Source organism: Vulpes lagopus, chromosome 7, assembly GCF_018345385.1.
Source record: "Vulpes lagopus strain Blue_001 chromosome 7, ASM1834538v1, whole genome shotgun sequence".
Taxonomy (NCBI): domain Eukaryota; kingdom Metazoa; phylum Chordata; class Mammalia; order Carnivora; family Canidae; genus Vulpes; species Vulpes lagopus.
The window spans coordinates 105,645,465-105,665,774 of record NC_054830.1 but is presented as its reverse complement, the minus strand read 5'-3'; the positions used below and the strand labels follow the sequence as shown (position 1 = coordinate 105,665,774).

General features: G+C 51.6%; 2 protein-coding genes across 6 annotated transcripts in view; both read left to right on the top strand.

The window, feature by feature from the left end:
* Positions 1 to 2,532, top strand: part of MATR3 (matrin 3) — a 55,385-nt gene extending 52,853 nt beyond the window's left edge. For all 5 annotated transcript variants that reach the window (XM_041763597.1, XM_041763600.1, XM_041763596.1 and 2 more), the window contains one exon: positions 1,446 to 2,532. In XM_041763597.1, the coding sequence (XP_041619531.1) occupies positions 1,446 to 1,496 (51 nt within the window). In that variant the 3' untranslated portion in view covers positions 1,497 to 2,532. The remainder of the gene's footprint in view (positions 1 to 1,445) is intronic.
* Positions 2,533 to 18,771: 16,239 nt separating this feature from the next.
* Positions 18,772 to 19,890, top strand: LOC121495233 (basic salivary proline-rich protein 2-like). The gene is made up of 2 exons (XM_041762477.1): positions 18,772 to 19,452; positions 19,519 to 19,890. The coding sequence occupies exons 1-2, from the start codon at positions 18,772 to 18,774 to the stop codon at positions 19,888 to 19,890; spliced, it is 1,053 nt and encodes a 350-aa protein (XP_041618411.1).
* The last annotated feature ends 420 nt before the right edge of the window (positions 19,891 to 20,310 follow it).

Genomic DNA, 20,310 nt, shown 5'->3' with positions numbered 1-20,310 from the left:
CACTTCATACTTAATGATTTTTACAGTTGACATTAAATTATTTATTAATAATGATATTCTGTGACTTTTATGATGAGATATAAGGATAAATAAATAATAAAATGTAATGAAGCATAACACATTTCTATTTGGATCTTTTGAAATTTGGTATTTTAGTTGACTTCTTGAAAGACGAAGTGTTAAAACAGATAATGGGGAAAAACATGAAAGGAGGTAACTCATTAATTACAAAAATCCTGTTTTTTTTTACACTTTTTAATTATAGTAGAGAGCTACTAAAGTATTCCGTCATCAAACGTATTCTGTATGTTGATGTAGATGGATGAAGATAACCATAAATTTGGTGGGGGTGGGGGAATGATAGCCTTTAATTTAGGAAATCATGCCAGTCCTTGGCTGTGTCACTAATTTGAAATGTAAGTGTTCTTTGCTACCTAGATGTGTCTTAACATTTAGCATATGAAAAAAGAGTGGTGGCTTAATTCCATTAGTAGTAGAAATTATGTATTACATAGAAGAGTATTCAAGTACAAAAATTGTATTGGTGTTTGATACTTTATAGATGATATGCTTTCTAATATTTTCTAGATATTCTGATTTTCATTTGTTCTATTGTGGCTCTTTATTATTTCTATTTTAAGGAAACTTTGTCAACTTCATTAAAATTTATTATGCAGTATAGTATTTTGCTAATGCGAAATGAGTTGATAACTTCTTGAGTGGTTTTTTTTTTTTTTTTTTTTTTTTTTTGAGGATATTATAATGGCTTTTAACCCTCTCATCAATTGGTAGTAACTATAGACTTGAGAAATTCTACCCAGAATTAAAGAAATTGAGTGATTTAGATTTTGGGGGGAAGAACATTACTTATTCATGTCTTAATATGTCCAAGAACTCTAGAAATTACAGGTGCAGTACAGGGGTCACTGCTTTTGTAAATGAGGGGTTTTTTGGAACATAGCCACAGTCATTCATTTTATTATTATTTATGGCTGATTTTATTCCCACAACAGCAGAATTGAGTAGTTGAACCAAAGAACAGCCCACAGACATATTTACTGCCTTTCTAAGAAAATGTTTCCCCACTTTAATGAAAGCTCACTAGTTGAATAAACCCATGTTATTTTAACTACTGTGTTCTTGGAGCAGTGTCAGTTCACCTATGCGAGTGTGGTCTTTGTTTTCTTATCTCTGCAATTTAATGTTAATTGTAAACTTAAATAATCTTTACATTTTACTGTTTTTTTTCACATGTCCTACTGTGGTATATACTCTGATCTAGTTTAGTATTGTACACTTACTTAACAAGAATAACTGAATCTTTAAAATAGTGATAGTTATGTTAAATTATGCTCAAATTCATAAATCTGGATAGAATATTTTGGAAGTTATCCATTTAGGTTTTCTTAGGTGACTTAATCACTCTAATTACTTTTTCTTTTCAGAAATTTCTGAATAAATTGGCAGAAGAACGCAGGCAGAAGAAGGAAGCCTAAGATGTGCAAGAAGCTTAATGATTTCAAAGAAAATAATGGTTCTTTGTTTTTAATGTTAACCTTTTTTAAATACAATACTGATAGTTAGAAGAAAACTATTGTACTCTTTTGTTTTAGTGGAAAAATAATAGATGTCTGTTCATGTGTTACGTGTTATAGCAAAAATACATATACGGTTAAGTTAATGAAGAATTTTTTGTTTTATCAGAATGGTAACAGACCGAAGTACTTTGTAGAGACTGACTCGTAAGCTACTTAAGACAACTTGCACCAAGAAAAAAGATGTAGAATCATTCAGAGAAATGAAATTTAGTTCCAAGCTTCAAAGAAATGTCAAAACTTTTGATTCCATTCAATAAAGAACAAAACCAATTGTATTTTTATTACTTTCATCTGAAACATTCCACATTTTAATCTGAGCCTTGCAGACTTTTCATTTGGAGTTTGAAGCTTTTTTGGTTGCTTTTTATTTGGAGATCTTCACTAATATGAGATTGGCAATTAAAAAGCAGGTGCAGTTTTCTTTTAATGTCATGCTGTTGTTAGGTAATAAGAAATACTAAGTAATTGGCTTTAGATTTTTGTAATTTTTTCCCATAAGTTCCTGCTAGATTTCGTATTCTAGTAGTCAATGTATTTTCAGTGAAATGTAAAAATATTCCCGTTCTCTTTGAGCAGTATTAATTTCTTGAGATCTTATTGCTTGTCACTTGAATCCTGTAGCTGTCATACATCTGGTATAAGCAACATTTGATTTTTGAAGTGTGTAGACCATCTCTTCATATTTCAAGATGTAATTTTACATTTCTGCATTTTAAAAACAGTTTGGCCATAATCTAGACGCACGCTTCTAATTCATATACCTGCACATGTGACCTTTGTGAACAGAAATTTGCATGTATAATCTGTGTTTACTTGTAACTTTCTGGTAATATACTGCTTATATCTGTGGATTCAAGTTTCTGAAGTGAATACCAATAAAAAAAAAAAACCTAGGCCATGTTCATTGGTTATACATGTTTGGAATGTTAACCAATATTTTTGTCAGTTGTGGTTTTTATTCACTGTTACACTTTTTTGCATGCTTTAACAAATTATTACATTTTTAATCTAGAGTGTTCTAAAGACTGCTACTAAAGATCTGAGTTTTAAAGTTTTTGGTGCTGGTGGATTTCTTGTTCCTGTTACATAAAAATGAGGCTATTCATTATCTTTAAAAACCTCTGGAGGTTAAAATACTGAGGGTGAAGAAATGGCAAAAGCTCATGTTTAGACCTAAGTATCAAAGTTGGAATTAACGTGGAATATCAAGAATTAGTTCTACCAGCTTTTCAAAATCTTTTGGGGTTCTTGCTGTGTAAGGGATTTACCTATTGTCAAAAAGCAAATTTTTAATTTAAAAAATACAAGAACTTATTAGGAATTCTCTTTGAGACTAGGTTTTAATGTATTTAAAGGACATAATCAAGATTTCATGGTGTATCTCTGAAAGGCAGTTAAAGTTTTTTTAATGTGACATGCACAAAAAATCCTTGCCAGTTTATTTCTGCAGTTTAATTTTGGCCTTTACTAATTACCAACACTTCTGTTTGATTGTAACTGTTAACTAACAGCAAGCAAAACAAAGCATTATGTGTGTTTCAGAATCCCTACTTGTTTCCTGTCAGTGATAGCCTTTTTTTTCATAGTTCATACTTTGTTGGCTGTATCAAGCTATAGAAGAGAAAGTTCAGTATCTTCATTTGCTAATATTTGGAAAGCAAAAATTCTCAGAAATATGCTATTAGTAATTCCCAGATTATGGCAAACCTTTTTTCATAGGAATGTTTTCACTTAAACCTGGTAGAAAATTTAAGAACATTTTTTCCACCATCATTTTAATTTTAGCCTTTAGTTTAATCTTAATGTTAATCCTCTGTGAAGGAAATTCCTTGAGTTTGTATTGATTTTTTTTTTTTTAAGCCTACTTTGGTAAATTTGGATTTGATTGTGAATTTACTAAAGACTGGAGTTGGCCAGCTATATTGATTTAGGTCTCCTAAAAATTTGATTTAAAATTTTATTAATGAAGAAGGTGAATTTCTCACCAGAGTACACGGTCTTTTTTTTTTTTTTTTTTTTTTTTAAGATTTTATTTATTTATTCACGAGACAGAGAGCCACAGACACAGGCAGAGGGAGAAGCAGGCTCCCTGCCAGAAGCCTGACGTGGGACTCGAAGCCTGACATGGAACCAGGGTTCCCCAGGATCATGCCCTGGGCCGAAGGCAGGCACTAGACCACTGAGCCATCCAAGGATCCCTCAAATTTTAAAGTTAATGAGGCTGGTGGCGTGTAGTACAAGTCTGCAGGAATGCTACAGAACATTTTTTAAATAGAACAATGGGGTTCTTGCCTGGCTTAGTGGGGCATGCAGACTTGATCTTGGGATTGTGAGTTTGAGCCCCACATTGGGTGGTGGAATCTACAGATTCCCCCCCCGCCCCCCCAAAAAAATCTTCGAAACCGAATCAGAATAGTAAAGTGGTCCGGTCTATGTGGGTTATTTAAGATCATTTGTACTAGGGCTAGCAGCGGCTGTGTGCTCTTCTATTGTTTCCATTATAGAATATGGCTTAGTGTAACTGAAAGTTCAAATATTGAGCAGTCAGGCGTTTAGGATTGGGTATTCCCTGGTAACTAATCTATTTGTTGAGCTGGGGTTTTAAATGCCCTTCCAGGGTACCTGGTTGACTCAGTGGGTAGAGCATGTGACTCGATCTCAAGGTTATAAGCTCTAGCTCCATGTTGGGTGTATAGATAATTTTTTAAGAGCATTACCTGGTAGAGGAAGGGTAGATAGAGAGCCCAGAACAGGGCTTCATCTCACAACCCTGTGATAATGACCTGAGCCCAAATCAAGAGTGGATGCTTAACCTCACTTGAGCCACCCAGGTGCCTCAAAAATCTAAAAAAGTGAAATAAAATAAACCCTTTCACTTCTATGCAAGTCCTGTGATGGGTACGGGTGAGGCCAAGATGGTTAAAGTAAGCACTAGAATACAAACAAAATGATTTTCCTTTAGTGATTCTGATGTTATGCAGCAGAATTACATGGAGGCTTTGTTAAAATACGGGTGTGCTCCACTAGAAATTTCAATTTGTGTTCCTCCTTGTTTGGGGTGATCTTCATATTTGTATTTTAACAAGTTAACAGGTGATGGTCATGTCAAGCGAAAAGGCCACACTTTGATAGTTTTACCTGTAGCTAAAGACGTATGGGCTAGGCAGTTGTAATCACACGTGCTTCAGGTACTCTTGCTTGAAGTACTGTTTTTGTTCCCTTTCCAAACCTAGAACTGGGGAAATGCTAGAAAATAATCACCAACGCAGGGGGCCTGGGTGGTTAAGATAGTTGAGTGACCAACTTCTGGTTTCAGCTCAGGTCATGATCTTCGGGCCCTGAAGGAGTCTCCCTATCTCTGCCCCTCCCCCCACTTACTCCTCTAAAATTTTTTTTAAAATAAAACCACCAGTGGAAGAGACCCTATTTTGGAACCTTACATACTGCTTTCCTATTTGTGTCTTATCTTGCTCAGAACCTTAAAGTCTTGTAATTTTCTGGGGGACTTGGTACAATCGACATTTCAAGGAAAATTACTGGAGCAGTAATAAAATTACTGAAGTCTTGGGAATAACTATTTTGCCTGGCTAAATGTTTTTCCTTTTTTTATTTTTCCACTGTGTTGCTTAACATAGTAACTCATGAAAACTTGGTGATAACTAGTTTGTTGAAGTTTCAAGTGAGTGGCAAAATGGAAACGACTACCTCATCACTCAAGTACATCTAACTTGCTGATTAACGAGTTGATACAGGGCGGAGCTCAACTACAGTACTAATTACTAGGTAGAAGTCTGAAGATAAAAATTAAATTACAGAGATTAGATTGAAAAAATACAGTGAGAATTGTTGAAAGATAATATATGATTAGCTTTTAAAACTATGTTAACATACTTTAAAGTATGTTAAATTTGTTAAAATTTTTAGGCCTGGCTTTTCTGTGAATTTAAAAGTTCTAGCCTTAGAAAGTTTTATAATTTCTACACATTATTTAAGAACTCTCTAAAGGGAATCCCTGGGTGGCTCAGTGGTTTTGCGCCTGCCTACAGCCCAGGCAGGGCATGATACTGGCGTCCTGGGATTGAGTCCTGCGTCGGGCTCCCTGCATGGAGCCTGCCTCTCTGTGTGTGTCTGTTTTTCATGAATAAATAAAACCTTAAAAAAAAAAAAACTCTAAAGCTAGATGTACAGTAGGGAAAATGAAAACTAAGTGAAAAGGAAAAGGAAAGGTACGTGAGGTCTTATTATTTATTGGATCTAGTAGACAGAAAATGGACATTAATGTGTACCCCAATAGCATGTGTAAACTTGGAGTGAGAGTGGCATTAAGTACAGCTTTAATGACCTGATCGGTGATGTCCCTGTGCTTCATGCATGGTAACGATGAAATACTGGTTCTTTTTATTTATTTATTCATGATAGACACAGAGAGAGAGACAGAGACACAGGAGGAGGGAGAAGCAGGCTCCATGCCGGGACTCCAGGATCATGCGCTGGGCCAAAGGCAGGTGCTAAACCGCTGAGCCACCCAAGGATCCCCTGAAATACTGGTTCTAAAGGCCTGGTGCAAATGGAATAAGTGAAGAGCAGCAGGAATGTGTCTTACCTTTGATTAGGACAGTACTCAAGTTTCAATTATTGCGCTTGTCTATTTTTGTAAGGCAGGACCATTTATGTGCCTAACTTTGCCAGGGTGGTTATGTCAGAAGTAGTGGTTTCTTGTCTGCTATTTGACTCCAGATTTAAATGACCTTTTTTCCTTCACCTTTTTTTTTTTTTCTTAAGATTTTATTTATTCATGAGAGCCAGAGACACAGGCAGAGGAAGAAGCAGGCTCTTTTAGGGGACCCTGCTGTAGGACTTGATCCCAGGACCCTGGGATCACAACCTGAGCCAAAGGCAGACGCTCAACTTCTAAATCACCCAGGCATCCCTTTTCCTTCACTTTTAGAGTTGGCTCTAGGGGTTCCCGGCTTGTTTGGGTGGTAGAGCATGCATCTCTTTATCTTGGGGCTATAAATTCAAGCCTTATGTTGGGCGTAGAGATTATTTGAAAATCTTAAAAGAAGTTGGCTTTGAACATCAAAAGGCATTAGTAATTGGATTCCAGCTACTTTCTTGGCAACCGCAAGTCTATATGGACTTCCTTTTTCTTATTACTCCACTTGTATAGGTAATCCCAAGTTTATGCTCTCTTGTGTATGAGTTCTGTAGTCTATTTTATGGTGTCATGAGAGCCTGTGGGGAGGTGTTATTAGTGTGGTGGATGGTAAAGCTGAAGTGGTCCCTCTAATTCATTTTCCTGATTGTGGCTACTTCTCACAAGTGCTAGGTGTGTGTCTGACTTTTTTTTAAGATTTTAGAGCACACAAGTGGGAGGGGCAGAGAGCGAGGAGCGAGAGAAGCACACTCCCCACTGAGCTCCGAGTCCCACGAGGGGCTCCATCACAGGACCCTGAAATCATGACCTGAGCCACCCAGGTGCCCACAGGCCCCTCTTATCAGCTGGGAAGGGCTTGGCCCAACCTAGAGGAACTGTCTCTGCCCCTCAGTATCCTGCAGTATGTAGGCACATACCACCCTTCTTTAAAAGCCTTTACCTGCGCCACAGCTACACTTTAGTTTGTAAGCCCTGTTCATCCGGCTTAATTAACCTATACAAATTTGATCCTCTTTATTATTTTTTTTAAAAGATTTTTATTTATTCATGGGGAGGGAGAAGCAGGCCCCATGCAAGGAGCCCGACGTGGAACTCAATCCCAGTACCCCAGGATCTCACCCTAGGCCGAAGGCAGGCGCAAACCCCTGAGCCACCCAGGGATCCCCTTGATCCTCTTTTTAACTCAATGTTTTTTGGTTTCTTTTTGGAATTTTTTTGTAAAATACAATTTATCATCTTAACCATTTTTTAAAAAGATTTTATTCATGAGAGACAGAGGCAGAGACACAGGGAGAAGCAGGCTCCATGCAGGGAGCCTGATGTGGGACTCGATCCCAGGTCTCCAGGATCAGGCCCCTGCCCAAAGGCAGCGCTAAACCGATGAGCCACCTGGGCTGCCCTCATCTTAACCATTCTTCAGCACATAGTATAGTGGTATTACATTCACTTTGTTCTTCAACCATCATCCATCCCCATAACTTCATCTTGTAAAACTGAAACTATTAAGCAATAGCTCTCCATCCACTCCTGGTGCCTCACAACCATCATTACAATTTGTTTTTGTGATTTTGACTGTCTCATAGAAGTGGAATCCTACAGTATCTGTCTTTTCATCTTTTTTCACTTAGGATACATAAGTTTCATCCATGATGTAGTATATTGCAGAATTTCCTCCTCAGAGGCTGAGTAATACCTCATTGTATATATATTCCATGTTTTGCTCATTCATTCATCTGTTGATAGACTTGGGCTGCCTCCACATTTTACCTTTTGTCAATGCTGTTACGAATGTGGGTGTATGAATATGTCTGAGACCCTGTTTTCAGTTCTTTTGGGTATATGCCTTGAAGCAGTATTGCTGGATCATCATGTGGTAATGTTATTTTTAAATTTTTGAGGAGCTTCCATACTGTTTTCCACAGCAGCTGTACCATATTACATTTCCAAATGCATAAGGGTTCCAGTCTCTACATTCTTGCCAACACTTACTATTTTTTACTTGATAGTAGCTATCTTAACGGATGTGATGAGGTGGTATCAACTTTTCTAGGAAAAGATCATGCCACTTACTGCCTTGTGTGTCTAGGACTGTGCTAGCACGTAGTAGGCATTCAAAATTTATTGCATATTGCTTTTGTATCCTCACCTGGATTGCAAATATTAAGATCAGGAACCGTAGCTTACCCCCACAGTGCTAGGCCCTTACTAAAGATTCAGTAATGCTGGGATACATGCTATTCCCAGCTTCCCTATGATACAAGAGAGCATAGGGACAAGGCCATTACTAAACTGCTAAAGGGGGGATCCCTGGGTCACTCAGTGGTTTGGCACCTGTGTTCAGCCCAGAGCATGATCCTGGAGTCCAGGGATCGAGACCCACATCGGACTTCCTGCATGGAGCCTGCTTCTTTGAACTCTGCTTGTATCTTTGTCATCTCTCTGTCTCTCATGAATAAAATCTTAAACTGCTATAGGAACATAAGGTGAGTTTTATTCCAAGTGTGGGTTTTTTTCCTGAGATAAATGGAATTGACAATTCAGACCATAAAAACTATACAGAAGACAGGAAATCCTTTAAAATCTGAACTATTGGGGATCCCTGGGTGGTGCAGCGGTTTGGCACCTGCCTTTGGCCCAGGGCGCGATCCTGGAGACCCGGGATCGAGTCCCATGTCGGGCTCCCGGGGCATGGAGCCTGCTTCTCCCTCTGCCTGTGTCTCTGCCTCTCTCTCTCTCTCTGTGACTATCATAAATAAATAAATAAAAATTAATAAAATAAAATCTGAACTATTGTTTATTCTAAGCTTTGAAACCTAGAGATACCATGCAACCTCCTGAATGCTGAGGAACTAGCCTTCCTTTCCCTTGAAGGAAACTTTCCACTAGTCCCTCCCAGGTGGAAGTGGCCCTGGCTCCACCTGAGGCTGGAGACCTAATGGAACTCATTATCCTGAACCCTGGGCCCAAGGGTCCCGTGAGGGCAGCTTTCCACTGCCATCTCCGGGAAGGGCTTGAGAAGCCAGCTGCTCAGGAGGTTCCCAGGGGCCCTAGAATGTGCTGTCCAGCTTTAGGGGACACAGGCCTCCCTGGAGTGTCCTCTGGCAGCTCACTTCTCACCTCAGGGAGTGGAAGCAGGTGTCTCAGCAGTGGTGGCGGCGCCAAGGGAAAGTAGGCTACTTTCCTCTGAGGATAAAGCTCCCCTTGACTTTTCTCACCACTAGGCAGGCCTCCCTCTCCCAGAGGCCTGGGAGACTCCGCCTCCCCAGCAGTTGTATGGGGCGTAGGGGAAATGAGCTGGCCTGAGTTCTGAGGCTCAGGCCTTCCTAGAAGGCTAGCTTTTCTTTTCTTTTTTTTAAAGATTTATTTATTGGGATCCCTGGATGGCTCAGCGGTTTGGTTCCTGCTTTCAGCCCAGGGCGTGGTCCTGGAGTCTCGGGATCGAGTCCCACGTCGGGCTTCCTGCATGGAGCCTGCTTCTCTCTCTGCCTCTCTCTGTCTCTGAGTAAATAAAATCTTTTTTAAAAATTTTATTTATTCATGAGAGACACAGATTGAGAGGAGAGGCTGAGACACAGGCAGAGGGAGAAGCAGGCTCCTCACTGGGAGCCCGATTCAGGACTCGATCCCCAATCCGGGGATCATGACCTGAGCCAAAGGCAGGCGCCCAACCTCTGAGCCACTCAGGCGTTCCAAGGCTAGCTTTTCTATGAAGGGAGTTAAAACCTGTCTCCCCACAAGGTGTGGAGAGGATGTCCCAAGCACTGGAAGGCCTCTGGGACACCACAGTTCCTGAGTGCAGCTCTCCACTGGCCCCTTCCATGAGGAAAGTCAAACCTCTCAGCCCAGCAGACAGAGGAGCCTGGGCAGTTTGGCAAGCCTGTGGGCTTCAGTGTGAGAACCAGACCCTTCTGGAAGGAACCTTTTAATGTGCCAGCTCTCACATCTGAGGGAGGTTAGCCAGCTAGCTCCACCCTCGGTAGTGGATAGGCAAGGGCAGAGGCCAGGTAGTTTTCACTGAGAAAGCATCTTTCCTGTCCTGGCCTGCAACTTTCAAGTAGCCTACCACTGGAATGAGTTACAACCTCTCTCAACAGTAGGATTAAAGTGTAGGTAAGGTTTGGGGTGAGGGTAGATTAGGTGTAGTGGTAGAGGTAGGGATAGGAGTAGGAGCTGAATTAGGCATAGCACTAGGGTTAGGGGTAGGAGTAGTGTTTGGGGTAAGGTTAGATTTAGGGGGAGGGGACGTGGTTTAGGTTAGGGTAAGGATAGGATTTGGTGAGAATTGGGGTAAGGGTACGCATAAGTTTAGAGGTGGGTGTAGAGTCAGGGCTAGATTTGGGGTTCAAGTAGGGTTAGGAGTAGGTGTAGGGTAAAGGGTAAGAATAGGGTTAGGGTAGGGGTAGGGTAGGGTGATGCTCAGGGGTAGGCATAGGGACAGCAATATAGTTAGGGTTAGGGTTTAGGGTAAGGTGTTAGGGTTCAGATAAGGGGTTAGGGTTAGAGTTAAGGTTAGGGTTCAGGTTCAGGTTACAGTTAGGGTTAGGATCCGGGTGTGGGTATAGGTTTGGGTTCAGGTTCGGGTTTACAGTTAGGGTTAGGGTTTGGGTTTAGGGATTAGGGTTTGGATTACGGTGGTCATTAGTGTTCAGTTGTATGTGTTAGGGGCTTGTGGTGGGTGTTTGGTTTTCTGTTAGTAATAGGTTTAGTGTTATTGGTAGGTTAAAGTTAGGATTAAGTTTAGGGTTAGGTTAGGGTTAGCATTATTGTCTCTGTAGAGTTAGAGTTTCTGTCTCTTGAGCTGAGATAAGGAAAGGATTTGTGGCTCTAAATACCTTTTATACAGATATTCAATTTACTTTCTGTTTTTATTCTTGTGTGCATCTGTTTCATCAATACTAACAGTTGTTATTTTAAAGTTTTACTTGAATTCCTGTTTGTTAACATAGTATAATATAGTTCCAGGTGTACAACATCACTTGGATACAATGCTTGGTACTTATCACAGGTGCCCTCCGTCATCCCCATCCTCCCCTCCCCTTCCTCTGGTATTCATTAGTTTATTCTCTATGATTAAGAGTGTGTTTCTTGGTTTGCTTCTCTCATTACTCCCCCCCCTTTGCTAGTTTGTTTTGTTTCATAAAATTAATGAATGCAATCCTATGGTATTTGTCTTTCTCTGACTTATTTCAGTTAGCATTGTATAAGACCCATTTAACATAAGGGGCTTCAAAGGGCATTTTAGTGCTCTAATCCTTAATGTAGATAATCAGCACACCATGCTGTTTTGTTTTACTATTCTTTATGCTCTATGTATTTTTATATTTGTATTCACCTTATATGCTTATCTGTGACAACTGTTCGAAGAAAAATGTCTTAAAATCTACTCAATTATCTGATCAAGCTTATGTGTCTCAAATAGGAAAATTCTTCAAGTTTAACAATTTTTATTTACTTATTTTTAAGTAATCTCTACACCCAACCTGGGGCTCGGACCCACAACCCCAAGATTCAGAGTTGCATGCCCCACTGACTGAGCCAGTCGAGTGCCCCAAGTTTAATAACTTTTAAATGAGTGGTAAAGGGATCCCTGGGTGGTGCAGCGGTTGAGCACCTGCCTTTGTCCCAGGGCGTGATCCTGGAGACCCGGGATCGAATCCCACGTCGGGCTCCCGGTGCATGGAGCCTGCTTCTCCCTCTGCCTATGTCTCTGCCTCTCTCTCTCTGTGTGACTATCATAAATAAATAAAAATTAAAAAAAAAAAGAAAGAAAAGCTGCTCTTAAAAAAAAATAAATGAGTGGTAAAATGTTTTAAGTATCTTGGATCAATTATAAACTATCCTTTTTATTTTTTTAAGATTTTATTTATTATTTTATTCATGAGAGACACACAAAGAAAGGCAGAGACAGGCAGAGGGAGAAGCAGGCTCCCTTGCAAGGAGCCTGCTGGGGGGACTCGATCCCGGCCTCTGGGATGGCACCCTGAGCCGAAGGTAGATGCTCACCGCTGAACCACCCAGGAGTCCCATATCCTATCTTTTAAAAAAACAATCTGGACTACAAGGCCGCCTACTAGTCCTTACACGCTACCACTACAATACCTTAAAGCCCTTTAATAATCTTAAAAATTTAAGATATTTTATTTAAATTCAATTAACATATAGTATATTATTAGTTTCAGAGGCAGAGTTCAGTGATTCATTAGTTCCATACAACAAGTGCTAATTACATCACATGCCCTCCTAAATGCCCATCACCCAGGTACCCCATTCCTCCAATCCTCTCCTCCAGCACCCCCGCCCCCACCGCGGAGGTGGGTGCCGGGAGGGGGGAGAGCGCCTCCACGGTAAGCTGGGCCCGCTGGGGATTCCTCGAGCACTGCTGCCAGGGGGCTGTAACACCAGGTGGGTGGGCCCCAAGCCACCATACCCAATGGCCTTCCCAGCCCTCCCGGGGCGGATCCGGGGGCACCGCCAAGGTGGAAATGTGCCACCTCGTAGCAGTCTCCGGCGGGGGGAGGGGGGACGGGCGGTCCACAGCTGACCCCACTCTCAGCTCCGCCCCCCACCCTGCACCCGCTGGAGCCCCCCTCAGGGGAGGAGGGACCACAGGGGAGCGGTGGGGAGGAACTGGGGGCGGGAAAGATCCACCAGGGCACTAGCACTAGCAGGGCCACCCACGTGGGCTTTGCATCTTCCGGGCTGACTGCGTGGACCCCACCCATTTACCTCTTAATCGCCCTCTTGAATTCACTTCAAAGCTCTTCTCAATCTTCCCTTACAGTACCTGTTGACTATTGATTGGTCTTGTGCCGGTACTTATAGCACTAGATGGAGTTTACACCGCTTTGGGCTGCATTCCCAAGCAACCCCACTCCGGGGAGACCAGGGCCCAGTGCGCCGGGTCCTCTAAACGCCTCACACCTGCACGGGCTGGGCCTGGATCAGAAGACCTGGGCCCCCCACCAGTGGCGCCGGGGAGTGGGTCTTCCATACCCGCATTTCCTGAGCCCCACCGAGTGGCGGGGATTCGGCGCTGGGCTCTTCCTTGTTCACTCGTCCTTACTGAAGGAATCCTGGTTTCTTTTTCTCTGCTAATATGCTTAAATTCAGTGGGTCGCCAACGTCTGATCTGAGCCTCCATCTCAGAGGGCACGCCCAGGGCAGGACGCGAGGGGCCGTGAGGCCGGGAGAAGAGGGGAGGGAGATGCAACCGGCCCCATGGAGGACCCCGGCATGCAAGCACGTGGCGGCGGTGCAGGCGGGGGGCATGCAGGCACGGGCGGCGGTGCAGGCGGGGGCCATGCAGGCACGGGCGGCGGTGCAGGCGGGGGGCATGCAGGCACGGGCGGCGGTGCAGGCGGGGGCCATGCAGGCACGGGCGGCGGTGCAGGCGGAGGGCATGCAGGCACGGGCGGCGGTGCCGGCGGGGGGCATGCAGGCACGGGGCGGCGGTGCAGGCGGGGGGCATGCAGGCACGGGCGGCGGTGCCGGCGGGGGGCATGCAGGCACGGGCGGCGGTGCAGGCGGGGGGCATGCAGGCACGGGCGGCGGTGCCGGCGGGGGCCATGCAGGCACGGGCGGCGGTGCCGGCGGGGGGCATGCAGGCACGGGCGGCGGTGCCGGCGGGGGCCATGCAGGCACGGGCGGCGGTGCCGGCGGGGGCCATGCAGGCACGGGCGGCGGTGCCGGCGGGGGCCATGCAGGCACGGGCGGCGGTGCCGGCGGGGGCCATGCAGGCACGGGCGGCGGTGCCGGCGGGGGCCATGCAGGCACGGGCGGCGGTGCCGGCGGGGGCCATGCAGGCACGGGCGGCGGTGCAGGCGGGGGCCATGCAGGCACGGGCGGCGGTGCCGGCGGGGGCCATGCAGGCACGGGCGGCGGTGCAGGCGGGGGCCATGCAGGCACGGGCGGCGGTGCAGGCGGGGGGCATGCAGGCACGGGCGGCGGTGCAGGCGGGGGGCATGCAGGCACGGGCGGCGGTGCAGGCGGGGGGCATGCAGGCACGGGGCGGCGGTGCAGGCGGGGGGCATGCAGGCACGGGCGGCGGTGCAGGCGGGGGCCATGCAGGCACGGGCGGCGGTGCAGGCGGGGGGCATGCAGGCACGGGCGGCGGTGCAGGCGGGGGGCATGCAGGCACGGGCGGCGGTGCAGGCGGGGGGCATGCAGGCACGGGCGGCGGTGCAGGCGGGGGGCATGCAGGCACGGGCGGCGGTGCAGGCGGGGGCCATGCAGGCACGGGCGGCGGTGCAGGCGGGGGCCATGCAGGCACGGGCGGCGGTGCAGGCGGGGGGCATGCAGGCACGGGCGGCGGTGCAGGCGGGGGGCATGCAGGCACGGGCGGCGGTGCAGGCGGGGGGCATGCAGGCACGGGCGGCGGTGCAGGCGGGGGGCATGCAGGCACGGGCGGCGGTGCAGGCGGGGGGCATGCAGGCACGGGCGGCGGTGCAGGCGGGGGGCATGCAGGCACGGGCGGCGGTGCAGGCGGGGGGCATGCAGGCACGGGCGGCGGTGCAGGCGGGGGCCATGCAGGCACGGGCGGCGGTGCAGGCGGGGGGCATGCAGGCACGGGCGGCGGTGCAGGCGGGGGCCATGCAGGCACGGGCGGCGGTGCAGGCGGGGGGCATGCAGGCACGGGCGGCGGTGCAGGCGGGGGGCATGCAGGCACGGGCGGCGGTGCAGGCGGGGGCCATGCAGGCACGGGCGGCGGTGCAGGCGGGGGGCATGCAGGCACGGGCGGCGGTGCAGGCGGGGGCCATGCAGGCACGGGCGGCGGTGCAGGCGGGGGGCATGCAGGCACGGGCGGCGGTGCAGGCGGGGGCCATGCAGGCACGGGCGGCGGTGCAGGCGGGGGGCATGCAGGCACGGGCGGCGGTGCAGGCGGGGGCCATGCAGGCACGGGCGGCGGTGCAGGCGGGGGGCATGCAGGCACGGGCGGCGGTGCAGGCGGGGGCCATGCAGGCACGGGCGGCGGTGCAGGCGGGGGGCATGCAGGCACGGGCGGCGGTGCAGGCGGGGGCCATGCAGGCACGGGCGGCGGTGCAGGCGGGGGGCATGCAGGCACGGGCGGCGGTGCAGGCGGGGGGCATGCAGGCACGGGCGGCGGTGCAGGCCGCGGGCCCTGCCGGGCTTGGAGGACCGGGAGAGGACGAATGAGGGGGAAAGGAGGGGAGCGAGGGTGTGGGCGCCGCGAGGGGAGGCGCGGGCACCAGGGCACCAGGGGGCAGGGGGCGTCGAGGCACCGCGGTCACCCTGGACCGCCGCCGCCGCGCCACCCGCAGGACACCCTTTCCTCCTTCCTCGCCCGCGACGTGCCCCCGGCTCACTCTGTCGCAGGCTCCTCGCCGGGCGCCGGACTGGCGGCGCCTTCCCCCCGACACCCCTATTTCCCCGTCGACCCCGAGCACCCGCGGCCGCAAGCCGTCCCGTAGGCCGCCACCCGGGCTCTCGTGTCCCGGAGCCTCCGCCCCGCGCGCGACTCGGCCTCGGCGCGAGACACGCCGACCGGGGGCAGGCCGGGATCGCCAGCTGGGAGGCGAGCGGGGCGCGGGCCAGGGTGGGGGGACGGGAACACGGCGGGGATGACCGCGGCCGCCGCCCACCTCGGCTGGCCACGACCCGCCGGCGGCGCGGGACCACAGCCCCCCCAGCACACCCCGGGTGACCGCCAAGGCCGCGGGTGGAACCACAGCAGCCACCGCCCCGGTCGCGAGCTCTCGCCTCTGCCCCTTTCTCGGAGGCGGCCCCGCCCCGACGCCCGCCCGGTTCTCGACCCCAGGCACCGCCCACCGTCCCCGCACGCCCCCGGCGGGGCGGGGCGGGGCGGGGCGGGGCGGGGCGGCCTCCGAGTCTGCCCTTCGGGGCCCGGAGCGTCCGCACAACGGACCTTGCGAGGGAACCCCCCCGCCCCCCCCGGGCGGTGCTCGCCCGGCGACGCTCAGCCAGGCCGTAGCCCCAGAGGAACCGGGGCCGTAAGCGGTCTGAGGTTTCCCCATCAGTGTGTCCTGCGTGCACGGTCGTTCCCGCAGCTGGCTGCGCGCTTCACCACCGCCGGAGCCGAGCGACCCTCCGCTGGGTCCCACGAGGGTGGAGCGGAGGGCAAGCCCCGCCCCTGGTTCGGCACCTCCCGAGGGAGCCTCCCGCAGGCCCGGAAAAACCCCAGGACACCACACTCCAAGAATTTCTGAAGGGTGGGACGGCGGGGCGACCGGCCACCGACCCCGCGGGGTCCTCAAACCCCGGGACCGGGACGCGCGCTGTACCTGGACGGGGGTGCGGGACGGCGAGGCCTCATGGGGGAACCGGGGCACAGGCGGCCGCCACGACGGCGCGGGGACCGGGCGCGGCCAACACTCAGCAAGCGGCACGAGCCGCTGACGCCGCCCGCCCGGGACGCAGGCCCCGCCACCGCCCGGTGCTATCCTCTCTCCCGGGTCCCTCCCCGCCCCTAAAGCCACGGGGGCGGGCCTGGCTTGACCTTGCTGCCGAAGCAGCCCCAGCCCCAGCACCCTAGAATACCGCCCCCCGCCCCGGCGCCCCCCACATCCGCGACCCGGGCTCTCTCGCCAGAGTGCGGGGCTGCTGCAGCGGGAAGCGAGGCGCGAGCGGGCAGGGCGCGCGAGTAGGGCCGGCGGAGGTGGGGACGGAGAAGGCGGCAGGATGACCCAGGGCTGGGGCGGCGGGCGGAGGACGGAGACGCGCTAAGCGGGGGGCGGGGGCGGGGCAGTAGTCCGCTGGCCGGGAGAGCGTTCCTGGGCGGGCGCCCCCCGCGTGAGCGGAGGCTCCGAGGCCCCCCGGGGTCGGGCGGACCCGACCCTTCTTCCACCTGCCTCACACAACCCCGTGCATACGCGCTTCTCTGGTCCCTGAGGCTCGCAGGTGGCCCCACGCTGGCCCGCCCGCACCGCAGCGGTGAAAACTCCGCAAGCTGAAGCCCGCACCCGCAGGCCACGCCGCTGCTGCATTCTCGTTAACGATCCTTCTGCAGGTTCACAAATGGAAACCTTGTTAGGACTTTTACTTCCTCTAGTTAAGTTGGACCATCTTCTCAGCACTCTGCCAGGACGTTGGCCAAGCGGGGGGGTGGGGGTGGGTGGGGGTGGGTGCGGGGAGCGATCCGGAAGGCGTCGCTAAACCATCCAATCGGTAATAGAGACGGGCAGTGTGTACAAAGGTCACGGACTTAACGCAAGCTTATGACCCCCCACTTACTGGGAATTCCTTGTTCATAGGGAATCCTTGCCATCCCCGATACCCATCATGAATGCCGGGTGGCATAAGGTAGGCACGTGCTGAGCCACATGCAGCCCCGGACATGTAAGGGCGACACAGACCTGTTATTTATTGCTCAATCTCGGTTGGCTGAATGCCACTTGTCCCTCTAAGAAGTTGGGGGACGCCAATCGCCTGGGAGTCGTGTAACTACTTAGAATGACAGTCTCGTTTGTTATCGGAATTAACCAAATTGCTCCACCAGCTAAGAATGGCCAAGCACCACCACCCACGGAATTGAGAAAGAGCTATCAATCTGTGTCCGGGTTGGGTGACATTTCCTGTGTTGAGTCCAACTAAGCCGCAGGCTCCACTCTTGGTGGTGCCCTTCCGCCAAATCCTTTAAGTTCCAGCTTGGCAACCATACTCGCCCTGGAACCCAAACACTCTGGTTTCCTGGAAGCTGCCCCGTGGGTCGTGGGAATAACGCTGCCACATCGCCAGTGGGCATCGTTCATGGTCGGAGCTACGATGGTATCTGATTATCTTGGAACCTCCGACTTTTGTTCTCGATTGATGAAAACATTCTTGGCAAATGCTTTCGCTCTGGTCCGTCTTGCCCAGTCCAAGAATTTCACCTCTAGCGGCACAATACAAATGCCCCTGGTCATCCCTCTCAGTCATGGCCTCAGCTCCGAAAACTAACAAAATAGAAGCGCGGTCCTATTCCATTATTCCCAGCTGCGGTATTCAGTCGGCTTGGGCCTGCTTTGAACATTTATTTTTTTCAAAGTAAATGCTTCAGGCCCTGGGGGACACTCAGCTAAGAGCATCGAGGGCCCCCGAGAGGCAAGGCTGGGACAGGCGGTGGCTCCCCCAGCGGAGGACCGCCTGCCCGCTCCCGAGATCCAACAAGGAGCTTTTTAACTGGAGCAACTTTAATAAACTGTTGGAGCTGGAATTACCGCAGCTGCTGCAGACACCACACTTGCCCTCCAATAGATCCACCTTTAAGGACTGATTGGTTGATTGATTGATTCACCTTTAAGGATTTAAAGTGGACTCATTGCAATGACGGCCTCAAAGAATCCTGGTATTTTCGTCACTACCTCCCCAGATCAGGAGTGGGTAATTGCGCGCCTGCTGCCTTCCTTGGATGTGGTAGCCGTTTTTCAGGCTCCCTCTCCAGCATCCAACCCTGATTCCCCATCACCCCTTGTCACCAAGGTAGGCACGGCAACTACCATAAGTTGATAGGGAGGACGTTTGAATGTGTCGTCGCCGCCACGGGGGTGGTGGAGGAGTGCGATGGGCCAGAGGTTATGTAGTCACCAAAGCCAACCGCCCCCGAACCCCCCCGCCCCAGCTGGGGGGACGGCTGACTGGGTTGGATTCGATCTGATAAACGAACGCCGCGCGTCCGTCTGGTCCATCCGGGAGTCAGGACCCGGGAAACGCCTCCAGGCGAGAGCGGCCAAACCTGTGCCCGCCACGCCGCCAGCTGCCGGCAACTCCGGTCAGGAGCGGGCGGGGAGGCAGCCGCCTGAGGGCCACGCGGGAGGGCGCGGCGCGTGGGGGGGGCCCAGCCCCTCCGATACACAAGAGAGGGGCGGCCTCGCGCGCACTCGCACGCGTCCGGGCAACACCCCGCACCCGACGCCGGCCAAGCCCGGGCGGATCCTCCCCCCAGCTCCAAGCGGGGAGGCGAAGGGGCAAGGCACAGGTCGGGGTAGGCAAAGAGCGGCGCTCGGCCCCGCCGCGGGCGGCAGACCCCTCCCGGAGGGAGAGAGCTCTGCCCAGCACGCAACGGTAGTCACCCCGCATTCGTGGCCACACTACGCGCAAAGGAGGGGCAGCGGCTGGGGTCCCGGTACCCCAAGGCACCCCTTCGGATCGCTAGAGAAGACTTTCTCGCGGAGGGCGCATCGCCCCCTACCCATTCGTCTCCGCAAATGGGGCCCCGCGAAACGGCGTTTCCAGGACGACTGGGCTGGGGGGGGGCGTGGATAGGTCTCGTGCAAGGGACAGTCCTAGGGCAATTCTGAGCGCTTGCAGCCGGGGCCCTCTCCAGGAGACCGCCTCCAGCTCCCTCGCACCCGGCGGGCTTGCGTAACTGCCCAGAGGGGACCTTCGAGCCTTCGAGCCCGCGAGGCAGAGGAGAGAGACGGAGACTGCCACGACCTACGCACCAGGGCGCTGGCTCATCCCGCCGCGGGCGCTCAGGCGCCCCGCCAAGTCCAAGTCCCACCACCCCCCGCCTGCGTGGCGAGGGGACCACGAGGCGCCTGCACCCCTGCCAGGGGAGCGGGTGTGCCTCCCTTGCCGACTTCCACCACCCGCTCCTCGGACACGCCACCTACGGCGGCGGCCCAAGGGGAGTCGCTGGGAAAGGGAAAGGAGCCACCGCTCGGCCTCAGGCACCTGTGACGACCTGGAGCGCTCCAGGGGCACCACGCTTAGCACGCCCAGGCGGTGAGCAGCGCGGCGTGCGGCCGGCCCTCCCCGCCGTCCGAAGGGCCGCTCGCCACAAAGGCCTTTGGAAAGGCCAGCGAGAGCGTTGGCTGAGTCAGAGGACCCTGGTCCCGCCGGCGACCTGAGGCAAAGGAGGCGGGAGGGCGGGGTCTGGCCGGAGTTTGCACCCACCCCCCGCGTCCCCCACGCACCGCCACAGCGAGCGCGCGTGGAGGAGTAAGGGCGTACGCGGCCCGAGGGGCTCCCTAGGAGAAAAAGCCCGGGGAGGACAGCGACCAGGGGGACCTGCTTCAGCCTCGCCGACACCCCTCGACCCCAGGGGCGAGAGCGGCCAGACAACCCAAGACACAAGGAGTATGCCTGACACGTGGTGCA

Excerpts from the sequence above, each read along its gene's own strand:
- LOC121495233 (XM_041762477.1), top strand. The coding sequence starts at position 18,772 with ATGGGCCAGAGGTTATGTAGTCACCAAAGCCAACCGCCCCCGAACCCC. Across the intron at positions 19,453-19,518 it reads GGCGTTTCCAGGACGACTGG|CCGGGGCCCTCTCCAGGAGA; the intron begins GCTGGGGGGGGG and ends GAGCGCTTGCAG.